General features: G+C 35.9%; 1 protein-coding gene across 1 annotated transcript in view; it reads left to right on the top strand.

The window, feature by feature from the left end:
- Fbxo9 (F-box protein 9) overlaps window positions 1-16,825 on the top strand; it is a 40,785-nt gene extending 23,960 nt beyond the window's left edge. Inside the window, exons 8-13 of the mRNA XM_013355827.4 lie at window positions 10,074-10,192; window positions 10,393-10,483; window positions 11,449-11,544; window positions 11,866-11,959; window positions 13,287-13,438; window positions 16,244-16,825. Coding sequence (XP_013211281.1) covers window positions 10,074-10,192; window positions 10,393-10,483; window positions 11,449-11,544; window positions 11,866-11,959; window positions 13,287-13,438; window positions 16,244-16,352 — 661 coding nt within the window. The 3' untranslated portion in view covers window positions 16,353-16,825. The remainder of the gene's footprint in view (window positions 1-10,073; window positions 10,193-10,392; window positions 10,484-11,448; window positions 11,545-11,865; window positions 11,960-13,286; window positions 13,439-16,243) is intronic.
- Window positions 16,826-17,240: the final 415 nt, after the last annotated feature.

Genomic DNA, 17,240 nt, shown 5'->3' with positions numbered 1-17,240 from the left:
GGAAAGTACTGTCTTATAATTTTAATAAGTTTTCTATCCCTTTGACATCCTCAAGCCCTTCTTGAACCCAAATTACCTGAATATTTATTCTTTTAGTATTGTCCTAAATTCCATAAACTTTCTTTGCTCCTTTCTTTTTTCCTTCAACTTTATGTTTTCAAATAGTCTATCTTCAAGCTAATTTTTTCCTCTGTTTGATCTATCCTGCTTTTGATGCTTAGGCTATGTTTTTAATTTGCTGAGTATATTTTGTAGATCAAGGATTTTTTTTAGAATTTTAAAAAAACAGCTTTATTGAAATACAGTTGATTGCATCTATTTAAAGTGTGAAAATTGATGAGATTTTATTATTGATTCTTTTTATTTATATATAAAAAGGATACATTTTAACATAATCACAAAAGCACAGAACACAGTTTACTAGATACAGTCTCCAACACTTCTCTCCTCCCCTCCTCTACCCCCTGTTCACTTCCCTCTACTGATCTTCTACAATTTATTTACAGTTTTTTTTTAATTAGTGTCTTATGGATATACTTGATATTGGGATTCACTGTGCTACATTCATATATTTATATATGAAAGTTCAGTCAGATTCATTCCACTTTTTCTTTTCTTTTCCCATCCCTCCTTCCTCCCTCTTAATCCCGTTCATCTACTCTACTGATCTTTCCTCTATTTTGATGAAATTCCCTCTCCCTTTTCTTTTTCCTTGTCCTCGCTTTATTTTGGATTGGATTCTGTATATCAGAGAAAATATTCAACCTTTGACTTTTTGAGACTGGCGTGTTTCACTTACTATGATAGTCTCCAGTTTCTTCCATTTACTGGCAAATGCAATAATTTCATTCTTCTTTATGACTAATACTCTATTGTGTATATACACCACATTTTCTTTATCCATTCATCTGTTGAAGAGTATCTAGTTTGGTTCCATAGTTGGCTATTACAAATTGTGCTGCTATAAACATTGTGAATTGCTGCATCACTGTAGTATGCTGATTTTTAGATCTTTTGTATATATACTGGGAGTAGGATAGCTGGGTGATATGGTGGTTCCATTTCTGGTTCTATGAGGAACATCCATATTGCTTTCCAGAGTGGTTGCATGAAGTTGCAGTCCTACCAACAGTGTATGAATGTATCCTTTTCTCTACTGCCAACATTTATTATTTGTACTCTTGATAATTATCATTCTGACTAGAATGAGATGTAATCTCAATGCAGTTTTGTTTTGCATTTCTCTAATTGCTAGAGATATTGAACATATTTTTTAATATTTGTTGACAATTTGTATTCTTTTGAGAAGTTTCTCTTTAGTTCTTTTGCCCATTTATTGATTGGGTTTCTTGGGATTTGTTTTTAGTGTTAAGTTTTTTGAGTTCTGTGTATATTCTAAATATTGATGATCTGAGGAGCAAGTGGCAAAGATGATCTCCCATTCTCTCTTCATGTTCTTAATTGTTTTGTTTGCTGTGAAGACACTTTTTAATTTGATGACATCCTACTTATTGATTTTATTCTTGTTCCTTAGGAGTGTTAAGAAAATCAGTTGTTAAGTCAGAAGGTTCCTGTGCCAACATTTTGGAAGGTTGGGCATATATTTTCTTCTAGCAGTTGCAGAGTTTCTGGTCTAATTCCTAGGTTTTTTATCCACTTTCAGATGATTTTTGTGCTGGGTGAGAAATAAGCATCAAATTTTATTCTTCTACATATGGTTTTCCAGTTTTCCTCAGCACCATTTGTTTAAAAGACTATCTTTTCTCCGAAGTATGTTTTTGGCATCTTTGTCTAGTATGGAATAATTGTATTTCTGGGGGGTTTGTCTCTGTGTCTTCTGTTCTGTTCCATTGGTCTTCATGTCTCTTTGGGTGCCAGTACCGTGGTGTTTTTGTTACTATGGCTCTGTTGTATAATTTGAGCTCCATTATTGTGATGCCTTCAACTTCACTATTCTCACTAAGGATGGCTTTGGCTATTGAGTCTCTTATTTTTCCAAATGAATTTCAGCACTTCTTTTTCTTTTTTCCTTTTAAAATATTTATTTTTTTTTAATTTTAGGAGGACACAATATCTCTATCTTATTTCTATGTGGTGCTGAGAATCAAACCCAGTGCCTCACGCATGCTAGGCGAGCACGCTACCACTTGAGCCACATCCCCAGCCCCTCAGCACTACTTTTTCTAGTTCCGTGAAGAATGTCATTGGAATTTTGTGGGGATTGTGTTGAATTTATATAGTGTTTTTGGTAGTTGACAATATTAATTCTGCCTATCCAAGAACATAGGAGGTCTTTCCTCTCTTCTAAGGTATTCAGTTTCTTTCTTTAGTATTCAACAATTTTCATTAGAGGTCTTTCACCCTTCTGTTAGATTGTTGTTGTTGTTGTTGTTGTTGTTATTGTTTGTTTTTTTCATTTTGTTTTGTTTTCAGATTATTGTGAATGGGATAGTTTTCCCAATTTCTTTTCAACCGATTCATTATTGGAGTATAGGAACATAAGTGTTATCTTGTATCCTCTACTTTGCTGAATTTATTTATCATCTCTAAAAATCTTCTGGTGGCATTTTTAGTCTTCTAGATATAGGATAATGTTACCAGCAAACAGATAATTTGAGCTCTTCTTTTCCTATTTGTATCCCTTTAATTTCCTTCTCTTGCCTTATTGCTCTGGCTAGAGTTTCAAAGACTATGTTGAATAGGAGTGTTGAAAGTGGGCATCCTTGTTTTGATCCTGTTTTTAAAGGAAATGCTTTCAGTTTTTCTCCATTCAGTGTAATTGGCCTTGGGTTTGTCACATATGGCCTTTACAATATTGAAACAAGTTTTCTTCTATCCTTCATTTTTCCAGTGTTTTAAACATGAGTGGGAACTATACTTTGTCAAAGGCTTTTTCTGTTGATTTTCATGTTTTGAACCAACCTTGTATCCCTGGGATGAAACCCACTTGATCATGGTGCACTATCTTTTTAATGTGTTTTTGTATGTGGTTTACCAATATTAAGAAATTTTGTATCTGTGTTCATGAAAGATATTGACCTGAAATTTTTTTCTTGATATGTCTTAGTTGCGTTTTGGTGTGAGGGTGATACTGGTTTTGTAGAATGATTGCCAGTGTTCCCTCTTTTCTATTTCATTGAATAATTTGAGGGGTATTGATATTAGTTTTTTAAGTTCTGGTACAACTCAACTGAGAATCCATCCAGTTCTGGGCATTTCTGTTTTGGAAGGCTTTTGATAGCTGCTTCATTTCTATTACTTGGTAATGATTTGTTTAAGTTTTCTGTAGCCTCATGGTTCAATTTGGGTAGGTCATATGTCTCTAGGAATTTGTCAATATCTTCAAGGTTTTTTAGCTTATTGAAGTACAAATTTTCAAAATAGTTTCTGGTGATCCTCTGGATTTCAGTAGTGACTGTCATGATAGTTCATCTCTACTTTTGTTAATTTGAGTGTTTTCTCTATTTTGACTAGTTTGACTAAGGGGTTTTCAGTCTTATTTATGCTTTCAAAAATGAACTCTTAATTTCATTGATCTTATGTATTGTTTTTTATTCTCAATTCCATTAATTTCTGATGTGATTTTTATTATTTCCTGTCTTTTGCTGATTTGGGTGTTTGTTCCTTTTCTGGGGCCATGTTAGGTTATTTATTTGACATCTTTCTAATATTTTAATGTATAAACTCAGTGTTATAAACTTTCCTCTTAGCACTGCCTTCCTACTGTCCCAGAGATTTTGATGTTACATCACTATTCTCATTAATTTCTAAGAACGTTCTTATTTCTCCCCTGATTTCAAGTATATTGGGGAATGCAGGTGCCTGGAAATTGAACCCAGGGACGCTGAACCACTGAACTACATCTCCAGCCCTTCTCTATTTTTATTTTGAGACAAGACCTCACTAAGTTGCTTAGGGCCTCACTAAGTTACTGAGACTGGTTTGAACTTGCAGCCTCAGTCTCCTGAGTCCGGGATTACAGGTGTGCACCACCATGCCCAGCCAAAAGTGTATTATTTAATCTCCAAGTGTTAGAGAATTTTCTGTTTTGTATCTTACCATTGATTTCTCCTTCATTCTTTTATGATCTGATAGAGTGAAGGTATTATCTCCATTTTTTTCATATTTGCTAAGATTTGTTTTGTAACCTAAAATATATCTGTTTCCTAAAATATTTCATGTTGCTGAGAAGAAAATGAATTAAATCATTGATGGATGAAATGTTCTTTATATGTCTGTTAGGTCCAGATTATTGTATTTTTTAGTTCAGTAGAATCTTTAGTTTATGTCTGGAAGATCTATGTTGTGATAATAGAGGTCTGTTAAAGTCACCTGACATTATTTTATTGTGGTCTGTTTGATTCTTAGTTTTGAGAAGGATTTGTTGTATATATATATATAGACGTACCATTGTTTGGGACATAAATATTTACTATCTACTTTGTCTGGTAAAAGAGTAGCTACCCTTGCTTGTTTTCAATTTCCTTTTGCATTGTATGTCTTTTCTCATCCTTCACTTTCAGACTGTGGATGTCTGTGCCTGTGAGTTGACAGAAGATATTGTTAAGTCTTGTTCTTTAATCCAATCTGTCAATATATGTCTTGTGATTAAAAAGCTTAGACCATTTACATCCAGTATTGTTATGCAGAGATGCTCTTTATTTGTGCCATTTGATGTATTTCTAAGTTGGACTTTATTCTCCTTTAATTGACTATTCTAATGTAATTCATCACTGTGTTTTTTTTAATTACTTCATGAAATATTTGAGTATGTTTTGTAGTGCAGTCTTCCTGGTTATGAATTCTTTTAGCTTCAGTTTATCATGGAAGGTTATTTCATCTTAAATTCTGAAGCTAGCTTTTGCCTAGGTATAGTATTTTTAGTTGGCATTCATTTTCTTTCAGAGCAAAGTATATGTTATTTCAAACTCTACTGGTGTTTAGGGTCTGGGTTGAGAAGTCAGTTGAAATCTGCATTGGTTTACCTCTAAATGTGACCAGCTGCTTTTCTCTTGCAGTTGTTAAATTCTATCCTTATTCTGTATGTTAGGCATTTTTACTATTATGTGTCTTAGAGTAGATCTGTTGTGATTTTATATATTTGGACTCCTATATGCTTTTTATATCTGAATTTCCATCTCATTCTTAAGGTTTGGAAAAATTTCAGATATTATTTCATTGAAAAGATTGTGTATCCCATTATTTTGTATTTCAGAGCCTTCATCTATCCCAATAAGTCTTAAATTTGGATTTCTTGTTTGTTTGTTTGTTTGTTTGTTTTTGTATAGGAGATTGAACCCAGGGCACTTAACCATTGAACATGTCCTTAGCCCTTTTTATTTTCTATTTTGAGATGGGGTTTCCTAAGTTGCTTAGGGCCACCATGTTGCTGAGACTGACTTTGGACTTGTAATCCTCTTACCTCAGCCTCTCAAGATGCTGGGATTATAGACACACGCCATGATGCCTGGCTTAAATTTGGCCCTTTGATGTTATCCCAGATTTCTTGAATATTCTGGTCATAGTCTCTTAACATCTTTTCTTTATGGTTGGCTTTATTTTCAAGATTATATACCTGAAAATCTGTCTTCAAAATGGTCTAATTTATAGGTGATGCTTTCCATTGAATTTTTAATTGGCTTTATTTAAGTCTTTCATTTCCAGGATTTCTGTTTGGTTCTCAGAATTCTCTCTCTTCATTGAAAGTAATCTTTCACTTCCTGTATTTTCTCTCTAATTTTATTGTTTACATCTTCTTTTAGCTTATACAACATTTTAATTTTGAACTTTCTAAATTCTTTCTCTGACATTTCCTCCACAGTGGTGTCAATGGAGTCAGTTGTTGAAGCATTATTGGCTCTCAATTTTACCTATATCCTGGAATAGTTATCACTTCTACTCTGAATTTCTTTCTCTTAAGAGCCCTAGGTTGGGTGAATATCCATTTATTGATGTTTTAAGTCAGTGTGGATCACTGCTTGATCCATTATCAGCACCACTTTGAGAGGTGCCACTGAACCCTATTTACTACAATCACTTGAGAGCCAAGCCTCATATTGTTCAAACTTAGGAAAACCAGAAAACTTGTTGATACTGTTCTCCGAGTTCCTCAAATCTAGGTATAAACTTTGTAGTAAAGTTCTGGGATAGGTTGAAAAATAAGTTATTAAATTTAGCAAAATTGCTATAACATTAAATGAGGACTAAAAGGAGGGAAGCAGAAAGATTGGGCAAAAAAGAGAGAAAATATAGAAAAGAATAATGTACACCAAAGTAGAAAGGAGAAATGAATGGTGACTGTTTGTGGTAGTAACAGATAATATAAGAGGACAAATAAACAAAGATAGAAAGGTTGATTCCAATTAATGCTTTAAATAATTAGAGAACATGCATTCAGCCAGGCACTGTGGAGCATGCCTGTCATCCCAGCAACTTGGGAGGTTGAGGCAGAAGGATCACAAATTCAAGGTCAATGTCAACAACTTAGCAAGGTGCAAGCAACTTAGCAAGACCCTGTCTCAAAAAGTAAAAAGGGCTGGGAATGTAGCTCAGAGGTAAAGTGTCCCTGTTTTCAACCAAAAAAAAAGAAGAAGAAGATGATATACAATCAAATGGGTTAAAGGTAAAATGCAATATTGGCCTTTAGGGTGATAACTGTCAATCAAGTTAGAGAATGATATATGTGATCTAAGTTGACATTAGATTTATTTATAATAAACCATGCAAAGGTGAAGAAAATTCTTGTTGAATCTTTGTTTGGATTTCATTTGACATTTAGCAGGTGTCCGTCATTCTTTGACTGTGGATCCCTCCAGAGTTGCTAGGGCACAGGAGTCACTTCCCTAGTTCCTATGGACTACCCACCAGCTGGTTCTGGTTTGCCACCTCAAGGGCCTGCAGCTGACTACTCGGAGGGTGCAGTGTTTTGTCTGTTGTGTGCGGGAATTCAGGATGCAGGCTATCATATGTGGACCATCCTTGTGCTCCTACATCACACCTGTGGTCACCCATGCTGCCATGCTGTCTCATACCCTTGAGCTCACAGCCTGCTAAGACTAGCAGTAACACTGGAGTAGGGCAGTGGCCCACATTGCTGTGGGCTGCCTATTGCTGAGGTAGATTTGTGGCCCAAGACCACTGCAATTTGTCACAAGTGATGCCAGCTGGAATAGCAATCTGATGGACTGGGGCTATGTGTCTTACTCATGCATTGGAACTATTCCACAGGTTCCATCCACAAGAAGGCCTAAGGATAGGGACCATTAGGATCTGCTGAGTATTAGGTTTTAAATTCTCCAGTACTGAGATCCAGGGCAAACTCTTGTGCTTACTGAACTGTCCTATCCCCAGGATGTGGGGTCTTACACCATGCTATGCTGCCCATAGTTGAGGTAGTATTGTTGAAGGCAGACTTCTCCAATCCAGGCTGATGGTAAGATGGGTTGTGCCTGAGTCTCACATCCACAAGGACCTGAATAGCTCTAGGGCCCATGCCACAGCTGGCAGTGATGCCGGCCAAAACATAGTTCATCCCACTGGGATGCAGGTCTCTGCTTTGTGCTGGAGCAGTGCTCCCCTTCTGGAGCACTGGCCTGGTGATAACTGCTACCCAGGGTTGGAGGGATGGGTAGTGGAGATAACCCCTTGTCTGTCAAGGCTGGTGTTGAGCTGGTTTGTACCTAAGTCTCCCAGCTGCAAGTAGCCTGCACTGGGTGTGCCTGTGGTCCATTCTAACGCTGGAACTGACGTAGGGCAAAACTCAAGTATATTACTGGCACATAGGTCTCCACCAAGCACCAGGGCTGGTCTAGAGTCTCCATCTGTGAGGTGTGGCCTGTGTATAAGGCCTTCAGTTTCTACCCCAGTGTTTGGTATCACCTCAGCAGGACTGGTACTAGACTCCAAGGCTCTCTGCTAGCTTTTGTACCCTACTTTCCAGTGAGTAAAGTCTTGCTCTCCTCTTTATCACCTAAGGAAAAGTGGTAACGGGAGTCAGCCTCCTGGCCTAACTCAATTCCATAGGCTCAGTCCTGGATGTTGTCCTGAGAGTAGGGGTTGGGTTTTTGCCCAGCCTAGGTTTCACCATGGCAGGCCTGGTACTAGATTTTAAGTTCAAGACCTGGACTTAATTCTCTCTCCATGTAGAGTTGCTTGGAGTTGGCAGGTGTGACAAGGGCATCTCTTTTCCTTCTTCAATGCTTTTTTACCATTTTGTTATATTGCAGGCACCTGATTTTCTTAGCACTTGAAGGTAGTTTGGTGCATAAGTAGCTGTGAACAGTTTGGTATTTCTATAGAAAGAGATTACAGGAAAATCTTAATTCAAGTGTCATCTTGTTATGCCCCCTTTTTAAATTGACACGTACTTCTTTACAATGTATATTATAGTAACCCAATACATGTATACAGTGTACTTCAATCAAATTGGGGTAATAAGCACTTCCATCTCCTCAAATTAAATTATTTTTATGTGCTGGGAATTTCATATTTCTAGACATTTTTAAATAGCATAAATCATTTTTTAACCAGTAGTTACTCTGCTGTGCTGTAGAAAACCAGAACTGATGGCACCTAAGGCAGGGTGGAATCTTGCCATGGGTGTTGTAGCAGCTTGGGTTCTGGAGGGTAGGGGACATCCAATGTGAGTTCCCTTTTAGGAGCAGGGCAGCCACTCTTAGCCAACTTCCCAGATTGTACTTAAAGCTTGTTTAAGTACATGGAAGTTTGCAGTTAGGATGCCAGTCTCCTGGTGCGATGGCAGTTGCTGGTATTTCCTGCTTCCCTTTTATTAGCAGTGTGGAGCTCCTCAGACTGGACGCTAGGATTGAAGTTGTAATTTACTTTGTTCTTTTCTCCATGTTGCCTTTCTAATTCTCCATGCTGTTTAGAGTTCTCATCACTTCCTTGCTCATTTCCAGCGTTCTTCCATAATCACTCTCCTTGAAATACAGGTTTTCCTTGATTGTCCTGGTTCTCTGTGGTAGAGTTGCATGCAGAGCACCTCTCTTTAGCCATGTTGGATCCTTCGTCTTCAACTGGCAGGTTGTTGGTTTTGTTTTTGTTTTTGTTTTGTTTTCCCTTTTAGCACTCGAACTATATTGTCCTATATTCTCTTGGTCTTTAAAGTTTCTGTTGAGACGTCTGCTGCGAGGCATATTGGAACTTCCTTACAATTCATTTGCTTTTTTTTTTTTTCTTTTTTTTCTGATTTCAGTATTCTCTTTTTGATCTTTAACAGTTTGATTATATCATGAAATAGTCTTATTTGGATTTGTATCTGATTGGAATTTTTTGAACTTCATATACCTGAAGATAAATATCTTTCTCCAGGTTTGGAAAGTTGTCTACTGTTATTTCTTTAAATAAGGTCTGGGGATGTAGCTGAGTGGAAGAGCACTTGCTTGGTACATGCAAGGCTCTGGGTTCAATCGTCAGCAAAGAAAAAGGAGGAAAGAAAAGCTTTCTCTTCTTTTCTCATTCTCCACTCTTTTGAGCACCACTAATTACTACATTTGCTCTTTTGATACTATCCCATAAGTTTCCTGACCTACCTTCATTCTTTTCTATTTTCCTCTTCTTGACCTGTCTTCACAGATTCTTCTGCTTGATCACTTCTTCTGTTGATGCTCTGTTGAATTGTGTCATTCATTGTATTTTTCAGTTCAGGATTTCTGATTTTTTCATTCAATTTCTGTTAAATTTATCAGAGTCCTGTTCTATCATCTTGATCTGCCCTCTCTCCCACAGTGATCTCTTTTTGAGGGGTACAAAATAAGGACTCTTTACCACTGAGCCATTTTAATTTTTCATTTTGAGATGGGGTCTTGCTAAGTTGCTCATGCTGGCCTTGAACTTGTGTGCCTGAAAGTTTTCTCTCTCATTTTACTTTTTTACTTTCTTATCATTAAAGGAGCAGAGCCTTTCCCTTGCCTTTTATTCTCTCCCTTGGAACTGTGCCATGCAGGTGCTTAATAAATATTTGTTGAAAAAAGGATAGCTGATAGCAAAAATTTTTATGGCTACCTATGGGTTACCTTTTTATATTTGATGTTGTCCTTTTTTTTTAAACCTAGAGACCCTGAAATATGGCGTCTGGCCTGCCTGAAAGTGTGGGGCAGAAGCTGTATTAAACTTGTTCCTTACTCATCATGGAGAGAGATGTTTTTAGAACGGCCTCGTGTTCGATTTGATGGTAAGTTGGACCCTAGAACCTAGGAGAAATAATGATATGTGATGTATTTGATAATCACATGATTTTAATTTTCTGTAATAAATATAAGTACTATGAGCATATTTAATGGAAACACAATAAAAATAAAGCTGGATATGTGTTATGATTGTAACTTTTAAAGTTTTATTTATGTGCTTTTAAAATTTTTTTGTTGTTAATAGGCGTGTATATCAGTAAAACTACATATATTCGTCAAGGGGAACAGTCTCTTGATGGTTTCTATAGAGCCTGGCACCAAGTGGAATATTACAGGTACAACTGTAGTAAACTGAGTGAGTGGAAAATTCTCTCTCCAAGTATTAGCTCCATAGTTATTTGGTCTGTTCTTTGTCACATTTGGTTTATCCACAAAAGCCCCTTGGTGTTTTTATCCAGTGTTATGACATAGAAACTGCACTCAAACAAAAAGTTTAATGTAAATTATGTAATTCCTTCTGGCCTCTAAATATGTTTTCAAGCTCTCCTTTTGTCATGGCTTTACCTATTTACCTTTTCAAATAGCTTTTTTTTTTTTTAATTTAAAATTTTTTTTGTTGTCAGTGGATCTTTATTTTATTTATTTATATGTGGTGCTGAGAATCGAACCCAGTGCCTCACATATTCTAGGCAAGTGCTCTGCCACTGAGCCACAACCCCAGCCCTCAAATAGCTTTTTATCCAGCCATAGTTATTCACAGTTCACCAAATATTACTGTCATTGAGAAATAGATGTATGTATTATCAGATTTTACTTTTTGTGTGACATTAATTAGTGCTTTAGAAAAGCATAGAACTTTAATAAAAGAGCAATATTTCATTTTTATTCAGTGAGTGAAATTAAGTTTACCAGTTCCCCCTAAGGGAAATAGAAAAAGAAAAAATGCCTTTAGTTCTTTGTCACTGGACTAACAGATTGTCCATCAAATTTGCTTCAGTGATATTTTTTCAGTTTTTTGGCCCATGGTATTTCAGTTTTGGTTTCAAAACTATGAACAGGTTTAGATACTGAAAAATAAGGACTTGTTTTATGCTTTGTGTGTAAAGTATGCTTTGATTTTTTTAATTTTCCTTTTTCTTTTTTTTTAAATATTTTGTAGTTGTAGACAGACACAATACCTTCATTTTATTTACTTATTTTTATGTGGTGTTGAGGATCAAACCCAGTGCCTCACACGTGCTAGGCAAGTACTCTATCACTGAGCCACAACCCCAGACTGGTGATTTTTCTTTTTATGTAGATACATAAGATTCTTTCCTGATGGCCATGTGATGATGTTGACAACCCCTGAAGAGCCTCAGTCCATTGTTCCACGTCTAAGAACTAGGAATACCAGGTAGTATTTTTTTGTAACTTTCTATGCAGTTCACATTTTCAGGTTCATGTAAGCTAGTGCTTACATTAATATTGGATGATTAATCCTGGATTATCATAAAAGCAATCATGGGGGTGGGGAACACAGTTGTAAAATACCAGGGCCTCTTCCAAGAGAATATTCTTTAGTAGGTTTGAGGGGACTTGGAATCAAGGTTCACTTATAACCTGATTGTCTTTAGGCAAGTTGAGTAAATGCTATTGTAATTCATAACTTCCTAGATTACTTAAATACTCACAGTAACTGATAAATAGATTTAAAGTGTTGTTTTTTATTTTTCAGAACCGATGCAATTCTGCTGGGTCATTATCGCTTGTCACAAGATACAGACAATCAGACCAAAGTATTTGCTGTAATAACTAAGAAAAAAGAAGAAGTGAGTATGCAAGGTGGAATTGAGAATTTTCTTATTTAACTATTCATTCAAGCATTCTCAGAATAAAGTACTGTTTTATTATACTACTTTACAAAATATATGGCAACTTAAAGTATCTGAGGGGAGCTGGAGAGTTTCCTTTTTATAGTCTAGTGATTTTATACATGAAAGGTAAAGCCAAAATCTCCTGTGAAAAAATTAAACCTGAATATATTTTCTGTCTCTTCTCACTTTGAATCATAGAGGTTTTTTCTTTCTAAATTAGCCATATAGTGTATATATATAAAGGTATCTTGGAGAGAATTTCAGTTTCTACTAGAAATCTGCTTTCCTTCCTCCTGTTCTTGCAGAAAAAAAAAAAATGCTAAGCAAATGTGATTACTGATATATTCTGTATTCTAGAGTACTTTAAATTCTCTTAACAGATTGAAGACCAAATTTTTTACACAACTTTCTTCTTATGTATTTTTTTTTAATCCTGGTTAAAAAACATAATGTGTATGTAAGAAATCAGTTGGTAGGTAAGTAGAATAAGTATTTGCCTATTGCCTTTGTAAATAGTAGGTTTCGAAAGGAATTGGTTGTATGAAATCCCTCTTCTCTAGCCTCACATATCAAAATAGGGCAGCATTTCATCTGTGAGTCCTCTCTGCTTGCAACCACCTGTCACTGGTTTCTCTGCCTCCCTGAGAATGCAGGGCAGCAGTCTAAGGAACAGAGATAACTGCTTTGACTACAACCATGAGTGTTCTGAGGTCAAAATTGGGAATTGTAAGACTCTAGTTGTTTAGGCTCTAATAAAAGTGTTTAGGAAATACCATGAAGATTGTCATGAAACCATTCACAGTGTTTCCATTTTTGTGCTTTAGCATTTACAAAAGTGTGATTTAATGAACCTTGTCACATCTATTTCTCCATTAAGTTTTACTCTGCACTTTTTCTGCAGCTTGTACCAGTTTATCACATTCTATTAAAATATTCCTAGTGTTTTTTAGTAGAAGGAAGTACTAGGTTTAAGGGATGGTAGTTTAACTTTGGTTAATTTGTTTGACCTCTCTGGATCTTCTTTTCTTCAGCCATTAGTAGAAATAATGCAGTCATGTTTAACACATGGAGTTATTATGATGATAGGGGAACCTTATATTTTTAGAGTGCCTGCCATTTTTCAAAGAACTTGTACACTTTTATATAAATGATGCCCAAGACAGCTCTCTATTGTGTGCAAATATTGTTACTTCCGTTGTTACTCTTACATAATATTATCACATAAATGTTTATATACAAGTGTAATAGGTTTGTTATTGCTCATGCACCTTTTCTTTTACAGAAACCACTTGACTACAAATATAGATATTTTCGTCGTGTCCCTGTACAAGAAGCAGATCACAGTTTTCATGTGGGGCTACAGCTGTGTTCCAGTGGCCACCAGAGGTTCAACAAACTCATCTGGATCCATCATTCTTGTCACATTACCTACAAGTAGGTGAATGCAATAAAAAGTACCAAAATTAGCATAAATGTATAGTTAATATCCAGCTCGGGAAACTCTTAGATGTTTTCAATTTGCGTAACAAAGCAAAACCACAATGTAATACTACTGCAAACCAAAAAAATGGCCAAAATTAAAAAGGCTAAGCCTAAGTGAAGAAGTAGAGCATGCAGAGCACTCTCACAGTGAATTGGTACTACCATCATGGAAATGAAATTGGCATTTTATTACTTACTTATTCATTGACATACTCAAGGCACTTTTAAATTTCCAGATCATTTTTCCTCTCCTATAGTTCAGTATTATTTTTTAGAATTCCTTAAGATGAATCAATGGAAATAAAATGAAAAATAATAAGATTTCATGTACTTCAAAGTCAAACATAGTAGGTGACTTGTGTTTAAAGTTCCTTATGAGGTAGGATTTAACCTGTATGGAATAATCAATGAACTGAAGGATGTGTATGAAAAAGGAGGAGTACAGAAATAAGTTAAATAAAACAAAGGAATTGGAAGTGAAATACCAACTCATGTTGATAAATTAAAGTTAGCAGGTGGTAGATTTGAAAGAATATCTGTATATGACTAAGGATTCACCATTCAGATTGAATCCAAAATCCTGAAAGTTTGCAATCTTGACCATATTATTGAAAAGTTTCCTCGTTACATTTCCACCTTACAAATGACTTTTCCCTACTTATTTGGATAAGCTCTGACAACTGAGAATATTTTTCTTTGTATACCTTAGCTACCAGTTCTTTTTGCTTCTGTTTGTAATTTGGTGCAAAGAAAGAAAAGCCATTAATTAAGTAGAACCAAGCTAATGAGTTATAGCTATATTTCATGCTTGACCCATAGAAAACTGGGACTAGGTATTTTAGTTTGTTTATTTTGTTCTGGCTATTGATTGTTTTTATAGTATTGAGGATTAAATACAGGGCCACTTTACCACTGAGCTACATCCTCAGTCCTTTTTGAGATAGGGTCTTGCTTGAAGCTGGCTTCAAACTTGCAGTCCTCCTGCCTCTGCATCTAAAGTAGCTGGGATTGTAGGCAAGTGCCACTGCACTCACTAGGATCTGTTTTTAGGACAAAAAGGACATTATAATAGGTGTTGTTTGAAGCTACTAGTGATCACATTGATTTACTTTAATATTTGCAAAATCACTTAAATTTTCTGCTTATGTCTCTTTTTAGTGGGAAAAGTGTAATAAAAGGCTGTGGTAGCATAATTTATCATCTGCTTTTCTTCTTCTTCACCTGTTATTTTTCCGTTGTGGAAGCAAGTATCCTGTTCTAGGAATATAATTTATTTTGAAACATATTTTAACAAGAGTTTTAAATTATCTATATGTATCTTAGAAATTCTCTTAGGAATATTTAGGAATATGTTTGAAGGACATAATAAAAGTACCACATTGTAGGGTGCAGTAGCATATACCTATAATCCCAACTACTATGAGGCTCAGGCAGAAGAATCCAAAGTTTGAAATGAACTTGGGCAATTGAGTGAGACCCTTTCTTAAGATAAAATGAAAAAGGCTGGGGTTATAGCTCAGTGATAGAACAATTGCCTAGCATGCATGAGACTCTCAGTTCCATCCACTGGACCACACACACACACAAAAAAAAAAACATTTTAAGATTGCCAAATACCAAAAACAACCTGACTCTCCAAAAGAAGAATTAAATAAATTGTTCAGACAGACAGTATAATGTAGAGGAAGCAGGATTACTGTTTTACTTTTTCATTACTGTAAGACTAAAACACCTCATAAGAACAACTTAGAGGAGAAAAAGTTTATTTGGGGCTCATGTCTCAGTTCATAGACAGCCAACTTCATTGCTCTGGGCCTGAGGTGCAGCAGCACATCATGGTGAAAGTGCCCAGAGGAGTAATGATGGAGTCAAGAAGCAGAGAGAGGAAGGGGCCTCTGAATGAACAACCTTTCTATTCCATGCCCCCAGTGACCAAACTCTCCATTCAGACCCTCACCTATCTACAGGTAGCACCCAGTCCATTCAAACTAGGACAGAATGATTATGTTGCAGCTCTCACAATCTGATCGTTTTACCTCTAGACATTCCTGTATTAACAGGAGTTTTGGGGGAACACCTTCTCTCCAAACCATAATAATGATGGAGTATGATCCCTCCATAGACAGGTGCTTGGAAAAAGCATGAGAAGTACTTCATATAGGTGGTAGAACAATTAGTAACCTTTATACTTTTCTAAATTTTCTAAATGTTCCACAATGTGCCTAAGAACTTACTGAGATAAATTAAAAATTAAAAAGTTAATAATGCATAAAATAAACTCACCCCTACAAACACAGAAGGTTTATAAAGGAGTTGGAATTTTCCTGTTAGTCAGCTTTTCATCACTATGAGAAATAACTGAGGAGGAAAGATTTATGTTTCAGAGATTATCAGTCCATGGTGGGACAGCTCCATTGCCTTGGGCTGAGGTGAGGCAGGGGAAGGTTGCTCACTTCTTGGCAGCCAGGAAGCAGAGAAAGAGAAAAAGGAAGGTTCCAGAGACAAGAAATTTCCTTCCAGGACATGCCTCTAACTAGGCCTCACCTCCTGTAGTTTCTGTCACCCTCTATAATGCCATCAGATTGTTCATCAGTGAATTAACCCACTGATGAGCTCAGACTTCTCATAATTTCAGTCACTTTCCACAAGCTCTACCTTTGAACATTGCTGCATTGGTGACCAACCCTTCAACAAATGAGCCTTTGGGAGATGTTACCGATCCATACCAGTACTAATAATTTTGTGTTTTCTTTCCAGATCAACTGGTGAGACTGCAGTCAGTGCTTTTGAGATTGACAAGATGTACACCCCCTTGTTCTTTGCCAGAGTAAGGAGCTATACTGCTTTCTCGGAAAGACCACTGTAGAGCCTCAAGTCCAGTCCCATCACTGTTGCATGAATAAAAGTATATAGTGCAAAAGAGCACCTAAGTTATAAATGTACATATATATATATATATATGGAATTGGAACTTATTTTAAATTGTTGGAATTCTTTTAAGAAGAGTATAAATTGATTATTTTTTTTATTTAAAGGGATAGTTGATTCTTGGGGTGTTTTGTTTTGAAATTATAAGTTGTTTGAGCAAATTTATGTTATGAACAACCATAATAGAGGTTTTAATCATGTCCTTTTTCAAGCAAATTTCCATCACATAAATTGTCTTCTGCCTGATCATTTTAATATCTAATTGCATCAGGAGAGAGCTTTACCGAATAAGTATTTTATTTCCTGCATGACATAGTGTCTTTGCACTAAGGCTCAAAGTGTGAAAACTTGTTCTGGATTTGTTTGAAACTGTTGAACCAATAAAGATCATAAATGTTTCTTTCAAGGAAATATATTTGACTAAAAATGTGAGATTATTAGTCCTAGGATAGCCAGCAAAGACTTAAAAATCACTGCCTTATTTCAATATTCATCTTTATATTTAGTTGAAACTATGTTCTGACTTCATCCAGGTACTATAAAAGTGTGTGTCAAAAAGTGAATCCCTAAGGACTGGAACTCTTCAACAAGCTCATCTGACTCAAATCTGCTTCCAAATTCATACTGACATTTAAAAAAAAAATGTTCCCACAATTCAGTAGGAGGCATTTTAGAAAGCTCATATGTTAAGACTGATTGTGTCCCTGAGTTTTCATCCCCATCATCAATTTTCAAGTTATAAAAGAAAAAAAAAAAACACATGCCTAAGATAAGGCAGATGTCCATGGTATGACTTTTTTTTTTTTTTTTTTTTTTTGAGACAGGG

The sequence above is a fragment of the Ictidomys tridecemlineatus genome, chromosome 8, assembly GCF_052094955.1.
Source record: "Ictidomys tridecemlineatus isolate mIctTri1 chromosome 8, mIctTri1.hap1, whole genome shotgun sequence".
Lineage (NCBI taxonomy): Eukaryota > Metazoa > Chordata > Mammalia > Rodentia > Sciuridae > Ictidomys > Ictidomys tridecemlineatus.
This window is presented reverse-complemented; position numbering and strand designations above follow the sequence as displayed.